At 41.8% G+C, this 21,935-nt stretch overlaps 1 protein-coding gene across 1 annotated transcript in view; it reads right to left on the bottom strand.

Annotated features, from left to right (window-relative positions):
* Positions 1 to 396: 396 nt before the first annotated feature.
* The window catches only part of SEC62 (SEC62 homolog, preprotein translocation factor), a 33,599-nt gene continuing 12,060 nt past the window's right edge, over positions 397 to 21,935 (bottom strand). Inside the window, exons 2-8 of the mRNA XM_073674864.1 lie at positions 20,751 to 20,859; positions 18,088 to 18,193; positions 15,840 to 16,044; positions 12,567 to 12,659; positions 10,912 to 10,972; positions 8,205 to 8,324; positions 397 to 4,914 (exon numbers count right to left, since the gene is read on the bottom strand). Of these exons, the coding sequence (XP_073530965.1) occupies positions 4,442 to 4,914; positions 8,205 to 8,324; positions 10,912 to 10,972; positions 12,567 to 12,659; positions 15,840 to 16,044; positions 18,088 to 18,193; positions 20,751 to 20,859 (1,167 nt within the window). The 3' untranslated portion in view covers positions 397 to 4,441. The remainder of the gene's footprint in view (positions 4,915 to 8,204; positions 8,325 to 10,911; positions 10,973 to 12,566; positions 12,660 to 15,839; positions 16,045 to 18,087; positions 18,194 to 20,750; positions 20,860 to 21,935) is intronic.

Genomic DNA, 21,935 nt, shown 5'->3' with positions numbered 1-21,935 from the left:
AAAATGGAAAGAAGTGCAAAGGGTCACACATCATAAAATGTAGAAATACGTTTGGGCAGGGTCACCAACTAAAAAAAAAAAAAAAAAAAAAGTAACCAAGAATAATAAAGGTAGATTTTTTTCCCCACACTGACCTTATGCATCTGTCATGCTAATACTGCAATTAGAAATCAATCCATGACTGACTTCTGTTTTTCTACCAATCTGCCAAAATTCATTTAAGTTGTTGGGTTTGGCCAAGTTTCGGCTGATGCGTTACGAGCACCTTTACAAGTCATGATCTTTGTCTGCTATACATCTTACCGCTAATTCTGGATGGCTACATTAGTCCCAAGCTTTTCATGAACATCCCGTTTCACACATAGTAAATTATGAAAAATACAGATACATAGAGGATTTTGTCACCGTTACTTTTAATAAGCATAGTTGGACTTATACTTACATACATGGAATGTTGGCACAAACCTATGCTGTGAAACATCTATCTCGTCACAAACCTCTCGCAGGATCCAGGCAGAATGCATTATTTCTCTTCCTTACTACAATCCTGATTGGGCCTGGAGCTTGCGATCTATCCGTATTTCTCAGAAATCTTAAAAACCACAGAACACTGTTTGTACAAATGAGTTAGACAATTTGGAAAGGTTTACATCCGTGTGTACAGAATACACTACATACAAAAATTTTAGCAGAGAGTGGATTAACATTAAAGTGGATCCTTTGGGACCACACAGCAGAACAGTCATTTTGGGCTATCAATTAGACATTAAAGAGGTTGTCCACTACTATCAATGTCTGATTGGTCAGGGTCAGACACAAGGCACCCCCACCGATCAGCTGTTCTCGGTGATGTCAGCAGCGACGGCGGGCGGATGGCAATGCTCAATTGCGGAGTTGCTCTGTCTTCTAACAAGGGCCGCAGACGGGTACTGCAAATCCGCCGTAAACAGCTGATTGGTGGGGGTGCCAGGTGTCGGACCCGGTCCGACCGTTCAGACTTTGATGACTTTTCTAAGGATAGGTCATCAATGATAAAGTGGTGGACAAACTCTTTAAGGAAAGCTTCCTAGAGTGTTTTAACACATCTGTATAGCTCAAAAAACGGCCAATTCCACCAGCGAGGGATGCTTTTGCCAGCATAGCCTTTTTATGGCAGAGAAACAGTTTACTGTGGAAGTATCACCGACATATTATGAGCCTGTAAATAGAGTTTAAGGCATTAAAGGTATATTAATAAAAAAAAAAAAAAAAAAAAACTATTTCTAATAAAGCAGGTTCAACCTGCATATCTGACGGCCATTGACATGATGGAAACCAGATAAAGCTTCTTCCCAAGTCAAGCAATGTGTCGTGCCGTATCTTGTAGGCGGAAACAGTTATATGGGAAAAATACCAATATAACGTCAAGGCCTAAAATATTACCAGTGTCACTGGAGTCTATGTTCTGTGATATCCAGTCCCTGACTGTCATAAAGCAGCACCAAGTATGAGCTGAACGGCGAGACACATGGAACAATTCAATGTCATAAACCTAGCAGATAAGTACGCAGGAGCATTTTACATGTCGGCCTAGATGGCTCAATATATCCCAACAAACATTTGCAACAACCACCAATATTACAGTTTATTGAATTACAACCAACTTGAATGTTTGCACTGCAGTTATTTTTTTTGCTTTTACAGGACTATACATTTCAGAACGGTGCCTCGACAGGTGCGCAGACTCGTACATATACATCATAACAATTCTCACTTCTTGTTATAGTCTACAGTTAACGTTTCAAAAAGGAAGTCCCGCATCCCCCCATGGGTTCCTTCTCCAACACCTGGGCTGCTGGGTGACATTCGCTTACACAAATAAGAGCTACATACACTAAATTATAGGCATTTATAATAGGAGGAGAGGATATAGCACAGATCAAACTGTCTCACACTCCAGGAAAGTGATTGACATAAAAGAAAACAAGAAAAAAAATAAAAAAAAGGTGTGGATTCAAGTTCTTCTAAAAAGTTACATTGTGTCAAACAGCAAATGCACCTCAACTACATTAAGGGTGCAGGAAAACATTAGCCAGCTGGCCAAAAAAGTACTGTATTATGTTTGGTCAAGTGTGGATGGCGTGAGGATTCACAGACAACTTGGGCATCTATATTATATACTAAAGCTGTCCAACTTGTTTCCACAATGGCCTCAAGCCTCCAGTATATGAAGTCATTTGTAACTATAGATCAACTGGAATTACACTATTCCAACTAGATCAGCTTTTGTATATGTCTTAGGCTAAAAAGTGATGCACATGTAATGTTAGCAAGTGGGTTTAAAATGTTACCAAACACTTAAAGGGGTGGTCAACTATATTTTATTAATGTGCAAATGGAACCATTGTGGTGATAATTAAAACAAAATAAAAAAACACTCAGAATTGGTCCTGCAGGACCAGGTCCATTGCCCACAGCAGCAATAAGCAGCCGCTAGACGGGAGCCCAGAGAACCACCTCTTACCAGACGGCATCCACTGCTTTCTTTTGATTAGCCGACCTTCAGTCACACGTTTATTAACTCTCAACAATGACGTTGTGCCAGGGTGGCTAATCAAAGAGATGCCAAGGGAGCGATTCCTGACATGGCTGATGGACCAGGTACTGCATATTGATTTACAGCAACTTATGACTCAAATACCGGACCAGCACAGCTTGTCTGTACCCCACACGGTGTCGGCTGCCGATCTCCTGGCTTCCACTTCCAGCTCAGGCAAAATATGACCACTGCAACCACCACTTGACGCCCACCTCTGTAAGAGGAAGCTAGGGGACCGGCACACAGTGCAGTACAGAGGAGCAGCGTTCGTCCAGTAGCCAAGTATGTGGTGGTTTTTGTGTTATCCCCACCATGGGCCCAAATCCCTTTAAAACAATGTCGGCTGACAGCTTTTGAATGTGTAAGGCCATCTTAAAACTTTGTCCATACTGGGCAAGATCAGCATAGCATGCTCTTATACTGTATTAACCTAATAAAAGAGATCCCTAATAGAAGTGTTAGAGGAACCCTAATGGATCACAACAGATCCACCATAGGAGATCCTGTAAAATCAGCAGATGAGACATGATGTCAGTGTGAACCAAGCTCAAAATCAAGTTATCCACCTAAAGTTATACTTAACAGCAGTAACAATTAAGGAACTGCATGATTTACCATGCCCCATTGTCCCTTCTTTGCCCTCTGTAATTTTCTTTTACAAGCACTTTGCAATTTTACGCATTTAAGAACGTGACAAGCCTTTTAAAAGGGATTGCATCATAAAAAAAAGGATTTTCCTTATTCACTTCTCTTCAGACTTTTAGTATCATTTCTTGTATAGTAGTTGTAAAAGAATGATAGTGATTGCCTCAAACTTTAAGGTAACTTTACTTTCAAATTTTGTATAACTCAACTCCTTCATTATCTAGGCAAGTGTCTTTCATTAGTCACAAGGATGGACTTCACAAGGGTGGACTGGTCGTGCAGTGTGCGGAGATCCTGATGTTTGGTCATGTATAATATAGACATGTGTAATACTACAGATACCCCCCCAGCTGCAGTACTGCTCCACCACTTATGTGAATGAAGTCTTGAACTGATTGCAATATTTTGTTGGACAGTTCTAGTATATAGTCACCAATTTAAAGGATTTATTAATAGTACTTTATGATGTAAATTCAATGTGGAAAGGGACAGTACTTTATTTTTTTTTGCGCTTTAAAACAAATGCAAAAGATGGCGATCTCGACTGTTACATAAGAGGGGTTGTCAACAATAGTTAAATGTTGCATTAAAAAAAACTAAACTTTAATATACATGAAGGGACAGACGGATTATGAATATATAAATAGGGATCATCAAATTCAAAGAAAAAAAAAATAATAAAAAAAAAAAAGATCTCCAGCTGGCGATGGTGGAATAGCATTTTAATGCCAGGCGTTGAGGACACGCTGACCTGATCAAGCATATATAAAAGAGTACCTCTTAAAAAATATATTAATCATTAAATACTTTGCTACAATAGAGCGCTGCTGAGGTTTGTTTTTTTTTCCTAACACTTCCTGAAATGAATAGACCGTATTGCATTGCATGCACTAGACCGACCACTATACGTTAGAGCGGCATGCAGAGGCCAAAAAAAGCATCATCTAACCCAGTGGCTCATATATGAAAGTGCACTAAGAGCAGGCAGGAGCTGAAGACCCTCGCATTTTGGTCTTTTTACTGGTAAAGGAAATTCAAAAAGAACTTTTGCATTATATATGAAGCTGGAACTCTATAGGTGCAGTGAATTTGATGATCCCTATCCATCCTGCATATCTGATAGAAGACAGAAAAGATGTGTGAATGTTTTGGTGATCACTCCACAGAAAAATCCTTTCGTATGCACATAAATCAGTCCTACAGCCCCCAGCCACTGCATTAAGATTTTCCACACAGGGGCTCTGTCTCTGCCGTTGCCTCCTGGTCTTCTTCCTCGCAGTCGCCTTCATCTGTTTGCTGCTCAAGTTCCTCTTTCGTGATCATTTCAAAATCATTGCCATTGCCGCTACTGTGCTGTGAGCCTTCATCCTCCCGCCTGTCACTGTCTGTGTCTGACTGCCTTTCTGGGCCGGAGCCTTCTGTGCCCGATCCCTCTGCTGCCTCAGCGACCTTACTCTCCTCTGCCTCCTTTCTCTCGCTGTCAGACTTATCTTCGCTGTCAGATTTTACCGGCTTTTTGGACTCTTGTTTTTCATCTTTCTTCTGTTCAGCCTTTGGTCCCTTGTACTCGTGGGTGTAAAGTGGTCGGAAGGAGTCGATGAAGCCAACGTCAGCCGTCAGGTTAGGCAGGAACCAGAAGTGGTGTCTTCCTCCAGTCAAGAGCCAAATGATAAGGAATAAAATGCATCGAGCTAAAAGTGAAACATTAAAAGGATGAAGATATATGCACATTACACCCAGCCAGAAAGCATACAATCAGTGATACAAGACTGATGCAATATCTTGTTTCCAAGTACAACTACTAAGCTTAACATATACAGTACAGACCAAAAGTTTGGACACACCTTCTCATTTAAAGAAATTTCTGTATTTTCATGACTATGAAAATTGTACATTGACACTGAAGGCATCAAAACTATGAATTAACACATGTGGAATTATATACTTAACAAAAAAGTGTGAAACAACTGAAAATATGTCTTATATTCTAGGTTCTTCAAAGTAGCCACCTTTTGCTTTGATGACTGCTTTGCACACTCTTGGCATTCTCTTGATGAGCTTCAAGAGGTAGTCACCGGAAATGGTTTTCACTTCACAGGTGTGCCCTGTCAGGTTTAATAAGTGGGATTTCTTGCCTTATAGATGGGGTTGGGACCCTCAGTTGTGTTGTGCAGAAGTCAGGTGGATACACAGCTGATAGTCCTACTGAATAGACTGTTAGAATTTGTATTATGGCAAGAAAAAAGCAGCTAAGTAAAGAAAAACGAGTGGCCATCATTACTTTAAGAAAGTCAGTCCGAAAAATTGGGCAAACTTTGAAAGTGTCCCCAAGTGCAGTTGCAAAAACCATCAAGCACTACAAAGAAACTGGCTCACATGAGGACCGCCCCAGGAAAGGAAGACCAAGAGTCACCTCTGCTTCTGAGGATAAGTTTATCCGAGTCACCAGCCTCAGAAATCGCAGGTTAACAGCAGCTCAGATTAGAGACCAGGTCAATGCCACACAGAGTTCTAGCAGCAGACACATCTCTTCAACAACTGTTAAGAGGAGACTTTGTGCAGCAGGCCTTCATGGTAAAATAGCTGCTAGGAAACCACTGCTAAGGACAGGCAACAAGCAGAAGAGACTTGTTTGGGCTAAAGAACACAAGGAATGGACATTAGACCAGTGGAAATCTGTGCTTTGTTCTGATGAGTCCAAATTTGAGATCTTTGGTTCCAACCACCGTGTCTTTGTGCGACGCAGAAAAGGTGAATGGATGGACTCTACATGCCTGGTTCCCACCGTGAAGCATAGAGGAGGTGTGATGGTGTGGGGGTGCTTTGCTGGTGACACTGTTGGGGATTTATTCAAAATTGAAGGCATACTGAACCAGCATGGCTACCACAGCATCTTGCAGCAGAATGCTATTCCATCCGGTTTGCATTTAGTTGGACCATCATTTATTTTTCAATAGGACAATGACCCCAACACACCTCCAGGCTGTTTAAGGGCTATCTAATCAAGAAGGAGAGTGATGGGGTGCTACGCCAGATGACCTGGCCTCCACAGTCACCAGACCTGAACCCAATCGAGATGGTTTGGGGTGAGCTGGACCGCAGAGTGAAGGCAAAAGGGCCAACAAGTGCTAAGCATCTCTGGGAACTCCTTCAAGATTGTTGGAAGACCATTTCCGGTGACTACCTCTTGAAACTCATCAAGAGAATGCCAAGAGTGTGCAAAGCAGTCATCAAGGCAAAAGGTGGCTACTTTGAAGAACCTAGAATATAAGACATATTTTCAGTTGTTTCACACTTTTTTGTTAAGTATATAATTCCACGTGTTAATTCATAGTTTTGATGCCTTCAGGGTGAATGTACAATTTTCAAAGTCATGAAAATACAGAAAAATCTTTAAATGAGAATGTGTGTCCAAACTTTTGGTCTGTACTGTATGGCCACCTTCGAGGGAATTTTTTCTTTCCTTGAAGCATTTTGTGCTAAATAATTTTACAGTTGTGTTTTGTTATACATTTTGAACTGATGGCTTTTACGGGGCTGTTGGTTTCCCTGCTTATTGCTGACTGCAGAATGAGTGAACTAAGAATCCCTCAGTTAGCTCGTTCTGACAAGAGCTTGTAACTCTTTTTTTGAGCACCCTCAGACCAGTAGAGGCAAGTCTCATCCCAGATACGGAAGAGAATAGTGCATGCTGTGACTGTCATCTGAAGAGCCCTATTGAATTACATTGGTCAATGTGCTGTCTAGTTTTTTCTCGGACAGCACGTCAGAATAATACACTAGCCAGAATGAGCCCTAACAGTGTAACTGACCTTTCAGAAAACTTTTGACATGTATACAGTAATAGCAGAGTTCATGAATTCATTAATCGCAGAGTGTTGATACATCGTGTATGTATATGTTTGTATATTGGCCACATTGTGTATTTGTGCACCTATGCGGACCCTATTTTGTAGTGCATATCAGTTGGTGTGGCCCCCTTGAGGGCTCAGCACTTTTATCCACCCATCTTTCCCAGCAAGGTTTTAGTTCTGAGCTTAGCCTTGTCTGCTTTCACTTCCCAGATCAGATGAAGCCTGGTTTGGCACATGGCGAGGTAGGACATTACTGATAGGAACCAATCAGCGGTCAGATGACTAGGAGAGCGGCCAGAGAAACAGAACGGAGCAGACATTGCTTACAAATCTGGCACAGACCTCCGGAGAGGCTTGTGCAACATTGTCTCCATTTACTATTTTAAAACCATCAATTTCTTAAAAAAGAAATGTATTTAGGTGTCGGACAACCCCTTTTATTAGGCATAACTTGTCAGATACCTTTATATTTCTAATCCAGTGCAAGAAAAGGCTACAATAACATGCACTTTCAGTAAAGATGAAGCAGAAGAAACCAGTGTCTTATGTAGCTTTATACCATATTTCTCCTGGGTTCCTTCCTAGTGGTCAGAGATTGGGCTTACAGTACCCCAGAACCAAGGTACATCTTGACTTGGTAGGATAGTTAACTTACTCCTCAGACTGTCTATTGAGCCCATCATTAACCGCGGAGGGGAGCAGAGCTCAGCTTGATGTCTCTACTCCTTCATTTTAGCAATCTGTTGACGTCTCATCACCCAGAACCACACAAACACGACATGCTTCTAAGACATGGAAAAAGTTTCATTGATAGAGTTGAACTTTTCATCCTAATGATGCATTTGATCTCGGAGATACAACGTTTTTTTTTCTTTATTTTCTGTCCTAGTGCTGCAAAGTCTAATATATTAAATAACAAAAAAAATGTCATTCAGGCTAGATGATCTACTGGATGTTATAAAAAGTTAGTTTTAGAGTGTATCCATATGTGATATTGGGTAAGTGAGAGGCAACAGGAGGGAAAAGACCTGGCTCCAACTACTGTGACCAGAGGAGTGCGCTGAGGCCATCCAGTGGTTGCCTGTGGTATTGCAGTACTATAACACATTTTATTCAGATAGACTTACCGACAGCAAGAAGTAAAATACTGGCCACAAAGCAACCTGCTCCCACGCTGAGATAATAGACTCCAACACGCATTTCCGCAGGCCATAGAGGGAAGAGGGTGGCAGCGATCACAGCGATTACTGCAAAAAGGGGAGATGCAGGTTACACACAATTATGTCTAGAGCCAACAGATACAATCAAGGTTACATGGCGTACCAAGGTTACATGATCCTGAGAACAGCACATGTCGGGAAACCGAGCCAGACAGCAACTGCTTGTACAGCTTAGCGCACAGCCACCATCAAACAAGCGGCACGGGTCACCACCTTGCAGTTCAGGGTAACACTCACATGCAGCTTTCACGTCTATATATTTTTATTTTATAAAACGTTATAGTAGTGTGGGTCTAGATATGAGGCCTACATTTTTCCTCACTCAAACTTTGTACGTCATGAGACAGGAACAATCGAGCCATGTTAGAACATGATGCAGAAGAGGCCACTGTGTATTCCTGTGGTCCTACACTATAGACATTGGTGAAGAACTCATCACCAGTCCCCGATGGCATATCTAATGGATAATCCTCCAGTGTATGTGAAGGGAACCCATAGTCTGGCTGGGATGTAAATGCATCATGTATATACTTCTAGCTTATGTATAATGGCATACAGTGTTATTCTGGTAGCTTTGCTGCAGCTATTACTTCAGCCTGTGAACTGCACCCGCTAATTTAAAGTGATTGTCCGACAGATATTGTAAAACCATCAATGCCTAAAGAATAATAAACAGAAGCTCACTCACCTAGGTCGCTCCGTACCTAAGCCACAAGACCACTGCAGCGGTCAGGAGACTAGTAGAGCGGCCAGAGAAACATCTGAGGACATGCCCTTTCAGTCACCTGACTGCTGTGGCCAAACACAGACTGCAGCGGTCCAGCAACTTGCTAACGGAGCAGACATTTCTTACAAATCTGGCACAGCCCTCCGGAGAGGCTTGCGCGACATTGCCTCCATTTACTATTTTATAACCATCAATTCCTAAAAAATGTATTTAGGTGTCGGACAACCCCATTTATTAGACATAACTTGTCAGATACCTTTATAGTTATAATCCAGTACAAGAAAAGGCTACAATAACGTGCACTTTCAGTAAAGATGAAGCTGAAGTGTCTTGTGTAGCTTTATACCAAATGTCTGCTCTCCTGGGTCCCCTTGCCAATGGTCAGAGAGATTGGGCTTGCAGTACCCCAGAACCAGAATAATTTAGTCCGGTTTTCTGAATATTACTTAACATATAGGTTTAAGCATAGTTGAAAGTGAATCTGTCACGAGATTTTACAGTACAAACTGCATACATGATTACATAGCTCTTAAACCTGGTGAGGCTGGTGTACTGACTTTGAAAATAATTTTCAGACTAGCTTTATAATCCTTTTGAAAGTTTTACTGCCTAATATATTGAGAGTTTTACGAGTCCAGGTAGTGCTGTACTTAAGATTCATTTTAATATCAGGATTATACAAGTATTCTAAAATAGATTTATAAAGTACACCAGGTCTTCAGGTCTAAGAATTATTTAATAATGTAATAACGTATGCAGTTTTTTTTTGTGAAATCTGATGACAACCCCACTTTTAAGACACCCAGCCATCTAACTGCATGTGTGTATGGGGCCTCCAAACAGTTAGAACAAGAGAAGAACAAGGCAGTTAACATTTCAGAACCCAAACCCGGTGTTTTCAGGGGAGATAAGCCAGTGCCAGGGGGATTTGGCAACAGCTTTCTCCTCTTTTCCCATTAAATACACATGAACACTGGGCTGAGTGCTCATGTCTATGGGGGAGACAAAAGTTGAATGAACATATCTTGTTTATCTCGTTTATGGCTAGCTTAATATCCCAACCAATCTGTAATGGGGAATGATTGGTGTTTGTCTCAGGATCTGTGCTAATCACTACTTACACATTTTTCTGATCTGTCCACAAAAAGAAAAAATGCTATAACTGCAGCAGTGTGACTGTCAATCCCATCCATCGTATCGCAACTGCAGCCTTGGGCCATGTCAAAAAGGGGGAAATACATCCTGCTGACACATACATCATACAAGATAAACTGATTACATTAACCACAGATCTGTGTGAAGGTAGGACACAGATCAGCAGAATGTGTGGCTCAGAGACCCCCCCATTGCTCTTAGTAACAGGATGTAAGCAGTGTATGGAGTGGAGCATCACAGCTTAGCGGCCGCTGCAAACTGCAGATCAGTGTCAACTAACAGGAGCTGATCTGCACTTCAAAACTTGCATTCATTCATTCCTGGCAAATACGTAAATCGTATTAAGTGGGTGGTTGGCAGGCTTGTCTTTCATCAATATTCAGCTTCATCTCCGCGTCCTCACACCCAGCATTGTGATTGACAGTCAAAACCTTCCTGAAGGGGAGATCGCGCTTACAGCATGAATTCACATGGAGTCCTAAAACCCCGCAGTGTACAAGCGACTCATTAAATGCTGAATGTTCAGAAGGGGTTATAGTCATTCTGGGGTAGATTTGCAAACTAAGTACACCATCTTCATCAGGGTCAGGTGATCTATTCCAAAATGCATACAAATTATATTGTTAGATCTGGTGAGAGATCCGCTTTAAAACCTACAATATAATGTGAACCATTAAAAAAGCCAGCTCTGTGAAAAGTCACTCACAAAATGAACGTACGGCTCTTACTTACCAAGGATGAGCCCCATAGCAAACGTTTTAAAATGGACTGGATCATATATCCACACATACACCTGGAAAGATGACAAGAATTTAGAAAAGGAAAACAAAGATTCCAACAAGAACAATAACATGAATGAAATATCACCATGGAGCTGAGGGACTCGTACGTAACCTTTTTATCTTTGACATTTAAAGGACTGCTAATTCATTTATTAGTACACCCCAATGTCACAAATCATGGGCCCAAATGCCAAACACTAACCCTAATACCGAGAGAAAAAGACTACCTGTAGGGGAGATACGTGCTGCGTTCAGAGTACATCTACCTATATACAGGTGCCACCAGAAGAATGAAGCTCTATAGGTGATGCTTCGTAGCTCTTTTATGAAATAGGTGATTGGAATAGATATTTGTTTTTTTTAATTTCCATTTCATATATTTAAAGGGAATCTGTAATTTGATGTTTTATTCCAGGGAAATCCATGTTTTTCTAATATTTAAGTGAGCTGTTAAGATCTATGGGCCAGACATAGATCTACATGAGAATCTACCTCCAGAGATTATAAGAAAGGGGAGACATTACCAGTGTGGTGTGTGATGGCCGCTCTCTGCTCTCCTGATCTCACTGCAGAGCTGTGTGTGATTATACCTGACACATCCGCAGGTTCCTCTCAGCTTCAGCTTCCAGGCAGACAGGACTGCAATACAGCAGAGCTGTGAGAGCTGCTGCAAGTGTGTTTGTAATGGGTCAAAGTTTAGTTCTACTGTTCTGTGTTAGTTATGTCTCACACTGTTAATGCTCCTTTCATTTATAGTAAGTTATGGAGGCAGATTCTCATGAAGATCAGTGTCCGACCCACAGTCCTGAACAGCTCATTTACATACTAAGGAAATGTGGATTTCTCTGGAATGAGACATCAGATCACAGATAAGCTATTATTTTATTCATCTTCCTATGATCTATATGCCCATATAGATGGCTTAGGAGGGTTGACCCTACTGACAGATTCCCTTTATACTAAGTAGATCACATGATTGTTTTTTGGCCCTGGTCACTTGTCTGCAGCAGTGTAAGTTCAGGAGGACACCTCCCTTCCTGGCAGATGTTACAATGTGTGCTCCCTCCCTAATCCTGAGCTTTACCCCGTAGATCAATGTCCAGGATCATAGGGTTCAGAAGTGACACTACACAAAACAACTTCAGATGTAGTTACTGCTTCATCAACCTTTGTGGTAATGATAGATATCACGATGTAATGCAGCGGTCAACCATTGCTTCAAAGGGTCTGGCATCACCAGAGACTTTTCTGACATACTGATTGGGATTGGCCATTAAATCTTGATTATCAGGGAGTTTATCCTTGGTCAGGTATCGTCCATTCACCAACTGGCCACTACTCTCAGGTGTGCAGAAGTTTATGGTGGGAAAATAAACCTTTGGGCTTTTTTTGTGGTGCCCAAGACAGTATGGAAAGCAATTCTTCTATCCATGTGCAATTACAGAAAACCTTATAAATGCAATGCACACATAATCCAGAATTTCCTCTAAATGGGCACATACTGTATGAGATCCCACTGATTTACTGGAATGAACTTTCAGTCTGCTCACCAATTGTCAGTCCGTCCATATTTCCAATGACCCACAACTTTCCTCCTCATCTTACCTCATTACCATCCAAGAAAACCTGATCTTCATGCGGCTCAAGCTTAAACTTCCTCTTGGTTTCCTTTTTCTTGGGCGTTCCAGGAGTTTCGTCCTATCGAAAAATATAGAATCATGTCTTCATTAAAAACAAGGCACTTTGGATTTAACTCCTTCCCACTGAGGCAGATTTTAATTTTTGCACTTTAGTTTTTTTCTTTCAAGGATCATAACCTTTTTTTTTATTTTTCGGTCATCAATATTGAATGACACTATTCATTCTACTATGCAATGTGCTGGATAAAAAAATTACGATGTGGTGAATAAAAAAGAAAAAAAAATGTTATTTTGCTATTGTATTTTGGGTGTTGGGTGGTAAAAAAGATTTTGCAATATGATTCCTACGAGTTAAAAAATTCTGACTTCGGAGGGGGTGGTGGAGGTAATTAAAAATTGGTTTGTGCCACCATTTTCGGAGACGGGTAACCTCTTGATTTTTCAGTTGATGGAGCTGTGTGAGGGCTTGTTTTTTTTGCCACAACAAGCCAAGCTCAATCAACTGAAAAATATAGAAATTACGGGTCTTAGAAAGTGGAAACACAGACCAATTTTTTTTGTTTTACAAAGATCTATTATTAATGATACCACCTTGGTGTACATATAAAGTTTTGATCGCTTTTTATTGTGGAGATAAGGCAATGGAAATTTGCCAATTTTGTTGTTTAATTTTTTTTTGGGTGGGGAAGGGGGGGGGTTTACCATATGGATTAAATTGTTCTATATATGGATAGATCAGACGTTTGCAGATGTTGTGATACCGAATGTTTATTTTTTAATGTCTTACTTTTGGGCTAAAGGGGTGAGATTCACATTTTGTTTATTTTTTATTATTATTTTAAAGTCCTCATGGGACTTGACTCTGGGATTATCTAATTGCTTGCTATATATACAGTGATACTGCTGTACTTGCAAGTATATACCTAAAATCATTGCTTCCTATGGTACCCTGCCCTTGCGGAGGTTAACAGCAGAGATCAGAGGCGTTACAGGCAGATGCCAGCTGCACAACACAGCAGTCATTTGCTGGTTATGGTGTGGGCTCAGTTCTTGAGCTTGTGGCATAAACCCACACCTGGTATGTCACATTTCGAGAAGGGGTGAAAGGGAAAAAGTTTCACCACTTTAGAAATCTGAAGTCAGAATTGTTTTACCAAGAGTCACGGACTGAAAAAAACTAATTTTAATTCTTAATTTTAAGGGGTCATTCCCTTTCATATCATGTTCATCCCAGCTGCAATTTGTTAAGAAACTACAAAGTTTCCACCGCTGTTCCCTCTGTGTGGCCTCGGCTGCCACGCTGACATCACATCGGCAGTGCGGCAGACAATCAGCGAGCTCAGCAGCTCTGAGTGGGCGTTTCATCTACAATGGCAGACGTGCTGAGCTCACTGATTGGCTGCTATGCTGACATCACATCGGCAGTGCGGCAGACAATCAGCGAGCTCAGCAGCTCTGAGTGGGCGTTCCATCTACAATGGCAGACGTGCTGAGCTCACTGATTGGCTGCTATGCTGACATCACATCGGCAGTGCGGCAGACAATCAGCGAGCTCAGCAGCTCTGAGTGGGCGTTCCATCTACAATGGCAGACGTGCTGAGCTCACTGATTGGCTGCTATGCTGACATCACATCGGAAGTGCGGCAGACAATCAGCGAGCTCAGCAGCTCTGAGTGGGCGTTCCATCTACAATGGCAGACGTGCTGAGCTCACTGATTGGCTGCTATGCTGACATCACATCGGCAGTGCGGCAGACAATCAGCGAGCTCAGCAGCTCTGAGTGGGCTTTCCATCTACAATGGCATACATGCTGAGCTCACTGATTGGCTGCTATGCTGACATCACATCGGCAGTGCGGCAGACAATCAGCAAGCTCAGCAGCTCTGAGTGGGCGATCCATCTACAATGGCAGACGTGCTGAGCTCACTGATTGGCTGCTATGCTGACATCACATCAGCAGTGCGGCAGACAATCAGCGAGCTCAGCAGCTCTGAGTGGGCGTTCCATCTACAATGGCATACGTGCTGAGCTCACTGATTGGCTGCTATGCTGACATCACATCGCCAGTGCGGCAGACAATCAGCGAGCTCAGCAGCTCTGAGTGGGCGTTTCATCTACAATGGCAGACGTGCTGAGCTCACTGATTGGCTGCTATGCTGACATCACATCAGCAGTGCGGCAGACAATTAGCGAGCTCAGCAGCTCTGAGTGGGCGTTTCATCTACAATGGCATACGTGCTGAGCTCACTGATTGGCTGCTATGCTGACATCACATCGGCAGTGCGGCAGACAATTAGCGAGCTCAGCAGCTCTGAGTGGGCGTTTCATCTACAATGGCAGACGTGCTGAGCTCACTGATTGGCTGCTACGCTGCCGACGTGAGGTCAGCAATGCAGTTAGTCAGACACTGGGTGTAGTGGCGAAAACTCGCTAATGAATTTGGGAAACGGGAGCACGTTTTTTTTTTTTTTTACAAACTGCAGCCAGGGCCAAACATTATCTGGAAGGGAACAACTCCTTTAAGTGAACGCTGCTCCACCACAACTCAACCAACAATGGGACTCACTTCCAAAAATACTGCAAGTATAAATCAAAGATTGCAAAAAGAGATCAGCAGAAATACAAGATACTTATGTAGACTATGCCGCTGGTAAGGTGGGAGAGGACTCCGTTCAGACCAGCAGCCTGAAAATTATCAATCTTCAGGAGCACACCGCCCCCTGACAAATAGGAAGCTGGGAGGCAGATGAGCAGTGAGCTCTGGAAAAAAGATGGCTCGTTCATAAATGCGAATACAAACTATTTTGGGAAAGAAGAATTCTTACAATGACCGTTCGGGTCCTCATACATGTTGGTATCACCTCCCCCATTTACATTAGGTGAGGTGCTGCCAACAAGTATTCTGATAATTGGAGGAATGAGTGTTTTGCTGCTGGCTGATCGGCGGCATGGTAACACAATGATCAGAATCACAGATTACATGTAATGGGCCTTAAGACACCCTGGGAAAATCACATGATCTTACAATAAATTGTGGATGTTTTAGAGATCAATGGAAAATATGAGGTAAAGAAATGCTTTTACATTCTTAGTTACAATTTATTATCCCCTTATATTAATAATAGGGTAGAAAAGTAAGAGGCACCAGTCGTTCACGTGAACATTACTTGACACATTGTGAGGTCAAAGCACTAATATTCCTGTAGTCTCGACTACGACAGGATTCCAGTGCAATTACCTTTTTGCTTTCTTCCTTCTCAGCTTCCTTTTTCTTTTCTTTATCTTTCTTGGCTTTCTCTTCCTTGGTTGTATCTTTTTTGCTCTTCTTTTCGTCGTCCTTAGCATTGTCACTTTTGCCCTTCTCTTTCTCCTTCTTTGGGTCTTTCTCTGGCTTCATTTTCATGACTTTTAATGCACGGTGAAAGAATTGTTTCTTAAGAAGCCTAAGAAAAGAAAAACAATCATAAGAAGAAGAATTAATGTAAACTACTGAAGTGGATATATTCAGGACTAGACAACATGGACGATTTCAGTAACTTTACAAGATTACATCACATCCTGTTCGAGTCCGGTATAACGTCTAGAGGCCAGTGTGATAATTACAAGATTTCAGATTTTGGTTTTAATATAGATAAGTGCTTTTTTTTTTTTTCAATGTTCTAGATAAAAAAAAACATTTAACATAAAAACTTGATTAAAGCCGGGTGACAGCTTGCTTATTTATAGTAATAGATCACAGACTGCACATGAGTCAACAGTGTGATGCAGCAGCAAAAAAAAGGCAAACACAGTTCTGGGATGTATAAAGAGAAGCATTCAGTCTAGATCACGTGAAGCAATTATCCCCCTCTACTCCTCCTTGGTCAGGCCTCATCTGGAAAACTGTGTCCAGTTCTGGATGCCACATTTGAAAAAAAAAAAATAAAAAAAAAAAAAAAAAAAAACTGGAGCAAGTTCAGAAAAGTGCCATCAGGATGGTGAGTGGACTGCAAACTATGTCCTACGAGGTACAGTTAAAGGATCTGGGAATGTTTAGCTTGCAAAAAAGAAGGCTAAGAGGAGACTTAATAGCGGTCTACAAATATCTGAAGGGATGTTCTAGTGTAGAGGAATCATCCATAGATATTAGAAAATACTTTTTGACAGTGAGGGTGATCAATGAGTGGAACAGGTTGCCACGAGAGGTGGTGAGCTCTCCTTCAATGGACAGAGGTTGCACAGACATCAGTCTGAGATGGTTTAGTGAATCCTGCATTGAGCAGGGGGTTGGACACATTGACTCTGGAGGTCCCCTCCAACTCTAACATTCTAGGATTCTATTTGGTGTGAGCTGTAGTTTATATTGGTAACAATTTGGAGTATTTACGACTATCTTAGGCCAAGTTTCCACTTATCAGTGGTATCAGGACAAGTATTCTTGTGTCTCAACTGATGTAAAAAAAAAAAATCACAAATGGTCATTCGGACGTTTTTATTGCAAAACTGGCGAGCCGCTTCAAAAACACCACATTTAGCGCTTTCTAATCTGGCTCCTGGAAGGGTCTGACACAACAACTGATGCACCGGATGAAAGGGAACAATCCCACATTAGTTTCCATCCAGCACTGTAGTAGCACACTGGAAGGGGAAAAAAAGCCAGCTAAATAGAATCGAGGCAATACAAGTTTCTTTGCAAGGTGATCAAAAATCCACAATGCTGGTGTTATTTTTATTTCAAAAGCATTCCCATGTTAGGGGCATGTTAAATAACTTGATATAATATTGTAAACTGTTATGGATGCGGCAATATCAAATATAATTATTTTTTAGATTTTGTTATGTAACAAATAGTATGATCATTTTTGCAACTGAGCTTCATGAAAGTTTTTACAGTTTTTGTTTTTTACTGGCACTTTGTATTCCTGTACATTCAACTTTAATGTGGCTTGGGGTTTATACATCTTGAGCTCAAAAAGAGAGAGACAAGAGTCACAAACTTCCCGTCAGAAGTCATTTTTATGGAAGGCAAGCGGTGCAAAATTTTTAATGAAACCCAAAATAAATTTTAAGGCCCAATTACATCCATTTAAGTTAAAAAAAATGTCCCTAAAGTGGACAATTTCCTTTAAACATCCAATAACAAACATGCCAGATAATGTCATCTTTAGTGATGGGGGTAACCAAATGTCCAATTGCAAACAGCTACACCCATCTGCAAGAACAAATTTCGTCCCATTCACCATCTTTATGATCTCTCATGAAGCAAATACATGTGTGGTTGTTCCATGAAAGAACCCTCCTCTCTTTGTAATGGCTGTATGCCCGGGGTCCTAGAGGAGAGGACGCCTCCCTATTACATGCATGAAAATTGTCCACACAACCTCTTTTAGGAAGAATATTGAGTTACAATTAAAGTAAAAATTATTTCTATCTTTTGCACACATAATAAACCTATACCCAGACCCATTTTTTTATGCTACCACTTGATTCCTGATGGTAGGACATACTTGTTGCAAAAGTCAACCACGGACTCCCGGTTGGTAAACAGGGCTTCTTCTCCTTTTTTTGCTTTTGCCCATTTTGAGTCCAGTAGACAGTCCACTGCTTTAGAAGCTGCAAGAAGAAAACAAATACATAATGATATACTCAGTCAGCACCACAAACGCATGAAATCTACAAGGTGGAACCAAGAAGTGCAGAACTGGAAAAGTGTGCAAGTAAACTACGTAACAATATATTACAAGGACATATAAAACGGTTTACTAGTATTTGTATTTCTTCCCAGCACTACAGGATGTCACGGATTACAGTGCAAGGTATTCATGTCTTGTAAATTGTTCACTCAAGAGACAGAATTTCCCGCGTGAGACAGTGTAAATCTCAATTGTGTTGCATGTCTCCTTATTGGAAAAGTATTTATGGTGTCTACTGCAAAATTCTAGACACAGGAAGCATGGAAGTCACAGCCTGATCACAACGTGCAGAAAATCACATGTGATATTGTGTTGCCTTAGCCTGAAGCCATTGTGCCAACACAACACCTTCTGGTGCTGCGCGGATAACGTAGTACCACATGGCCCCCACTAAAATACACGTCTGCAGGCTGTAAGGCGTATTGATATGGGATGACAAGTTCAGACGAATCGTGCATGACCCCAAAGTCCTTCTGTATTAGGGGATACTCCGATGAGGAAAATTTGCTGCAGACATTTTTTGCCACTGAAAATCAGATCCATTCATCTGAATGGGTCCGATGGTTTTTGCAATTAAGATCAATGGGCCTGTAACACATTTCTGCCATAAGCAAAAAAAAAAGTGATGCCATCATCAGAGAATGACCTATTGTTTAAAGGGAACCTGTGACCTGAGAAATTGCTATTTACCTGCTGATATAGGGTTAATCTGCAGGTAAATGTTAAAAGCTGCCCGGCCGCTTTACTGGACATGCGGCTACTGGGAGCCACCGGCTTTCAGTCATGGGGTGTGCACAGAGCTCTGCACATGCGGGGAAAGTGAGACGCATGCACGTCACAGGGCCCTGTGAAGTACAGGGGAGGGGGGAATATGCATAATAAGATGATAGGCGGGGATTTCTGGGTTTACTAAACAGATAGGCGGGGATTTCTTGGTGTCTGGGGGGACGCCAAGCATGTGAATAGCGATTTTATAAAAGTACATTTCTCTGCATTCAGACCTCTACCATGGGCCATACAGGCATGTATAGATTTACTTTTCTATCACATGTATGCCCACAGTAGAGGTCTGATATCTCCCAGGGGGTGACACATTCCCTTTAAAAAGCCCCAGTGGCCAGTGTGAAAATGGCAAGGTTTTTATTTAATTTTTAAGACATTGCCAACATTTTTTAAAATATATATTTAATACAAAAACCTTGTTTAAAAAATAGATCATTCTCTGATGATGGCTTTCCTTTAAATCTCCACTCCAGCAGGGCTTTTTTTCAGCACTGGAGTGGTGCTACTAATGTAAGGTCCCTGCCCTTATTCTTTTACTTATCCGCCATCGTCTTCACTTTTTATCATTGCCGCTCCAGTCTTGCGTCGCCATCTTGTGACTGCAACTTCTAACTGACCGGAAATCAGAAGTACCTGTCACAAGCTCTCAATCGAAGCCCCTGTCTCACATAGAGAGATCGCTAGCGAGATCGCTGCTGTGTCACGGTTTTGGTGACGTAACAGCGACCTCACCAGCGATGTCGCTATGTGTGACACTTTGCAGCGATCAGGCCCCTGCTGTGAGGTCGCTGATCGCTGCAAAGTGTCCTGGACCATTTTTTGGTCCTTGCCCTCCCGCTGGTCAGCAAACATCGCTGTGTGTGACCAGCGATCAGGCTGGTAACCATGATAAACAGCGGGTTACTAGGTGCGCGTGTGCCCCTAGTAACCCGCTGTTTATCATGGTTACCAGCCTGCTCCTGCTTCAGCAGGCTGGTAACTAGGAGCAGGACATCGTGGAAAGATTCTTTCCACGATGTCGCTGCTCCCCTGATCGTTGGTGAGCCTGCCTGTTTGACAGCTCACCAGCGACCACATAGCGACGCACCAGCGATACCAGCCAGGTCACATCGTTGTCGGGATCGCTGGTGCATCGTTATGTGAGGCGGTACCCTAAGCCTGTGAGAGACAGGAAGAGACCCTCATAGGCTGACATTGAAAACAGACTTTGGCTCACTCCAGCAAACACTAGAGCGATCCGACAGGTCACAGACCGACCGGAACAACGCTGATAGAAGGTGAAGGCGGGTAGGTAAGAGACTAGGTGCAGGGACCTTCAATTAGAAGCACCACTATAGCGCTGCAATAAAAAAAATAAAAAAACGCTGGAGTGGTGCTTTAAAGTGACCACACAGTTGACAAATTAGAAAATCACAATATATGCATCCTTAAATATTCATACCCACCATATTAATCTAGCTTTAGCCATTTTACAAAACTGAAAGTAATTGAAATCAGAGGAACTGTGCTAGAGAGATTAAAAAGGAGGGCACTAATATACTATACATTATGCATTTATTGTAATTTTTTGTTAAACAGAGCGATGCTTTAAGGGGAATTCTATATATTTTTGTACAATGAAAGTTATTTTTAGGTGCTTTTCGATATAAAATAAATGATCCTTCATAAAGAGAAGGCTTAGCAATAAATCTTACCAACAAAGTAGTCAACTCTGTGCCCCATCATATTGGTGGACTTGGATGGGCAGTTGAACCGCAGGTATTTAGCAATCGCCTTTTCATCTTTGGTTGGCTCGCCCACCTCCTGTGGGATAAAATAAAAGGATGTGAAGTGTTTCATTAAAATCCTGGCATTCACAGAAACCCAAACCACCAGAAATAATCACACAATTAGTTTATGTAAGGCTAGGTGACATTTTGCTGCACTGCAGAAGTTTGAGTATGTGAGATCAATACTGTGAAAAGTTTCTAATGACACCAAAAGCATCGTATCAAAAAGGCAAAAAAATAATAATACAAAAGACAAGGTGTCCATACACGAGGATGGCTCGTCGATCGTTTGTTCAGCTGATAATTATCCTTCCTAACTGCCTCATACACATGAATAGAGAATAAAAAGAGCGGCCGATTAAATTCAACCCGATCCTAATCTGTTGAATTTGTCATCAATATCGTAAGCGTGGACAATCCTTTTAAGAAAAGGAGTAATCCCAGCATGGTAATAACATTAAACTCTTGCCCACACCACTGTACTCACTACATAGGACTGCACATAATATAATACTGCACAGCACTGGCCAGAAAGTGGTTCACATTGCAGTGTAATTACTGCTACAGCAGTGTCGCATATTATGAAGCTGCAGTCAGCCATGTCTGCTAAGTAGTGTGTCAGGAAATGGGTATTTACCAATATACTAAAAAGGGACTGTCAGCACAGAATGACTGCGCAAACTAAGTCTCGCTGCTCAGTAGTTCGGGGCCAATCATTTATATACACCTTATCACCTGCTTGTTTTCCCTCTATCTCCAGCCCCCACCCCCTTATATGATTGACAGCTCTGGCTTCATAGAGAAGGGAAGAGATAGATGGAAACCAAGCCGGTGGGAAGGTGTATATAAATGATTGGCCACACTGTGGATCACAGAGCGCTTGTACTTGGTTTGAACAGTCATTCTGTGCTGACAGAGCCCCTTCAAACGGATTAGGGTGGATGTCAGCCAAGTCTACAATTGTAAGTCCGGGTGTTGGCTGAACTCTCATGCGCTCTGGAATATGTTGCCGCTACATGAATATAAACAATAAAAACCCACAGTTGTGTGCAGTATAAAGCAGTCACTTTTCTTATAGCATATTGCAGTAGACTGAAGCCTAAAGAACAC

This window comes from Phyllobates terribilis, unplaced genomic scaffold (genome assembly GCF_046119375.1).
Source record: "Phyllobates terribilis strain yellow unplaced genomic scaffold, ASM4611937v1 Scaffold_3__8_contigs__length_932513732, whole genome shotgun sequence".
Taxonomy (NCBI): Eukaryota; Metazoa; Chordata; class Amphibia; order Anura; family Dendrobatidae; genus Phyllobates; species Phyllobates terribilis.
This window is presented reverse-complemented; position numbering and strand designations above follow the sequence as displayed.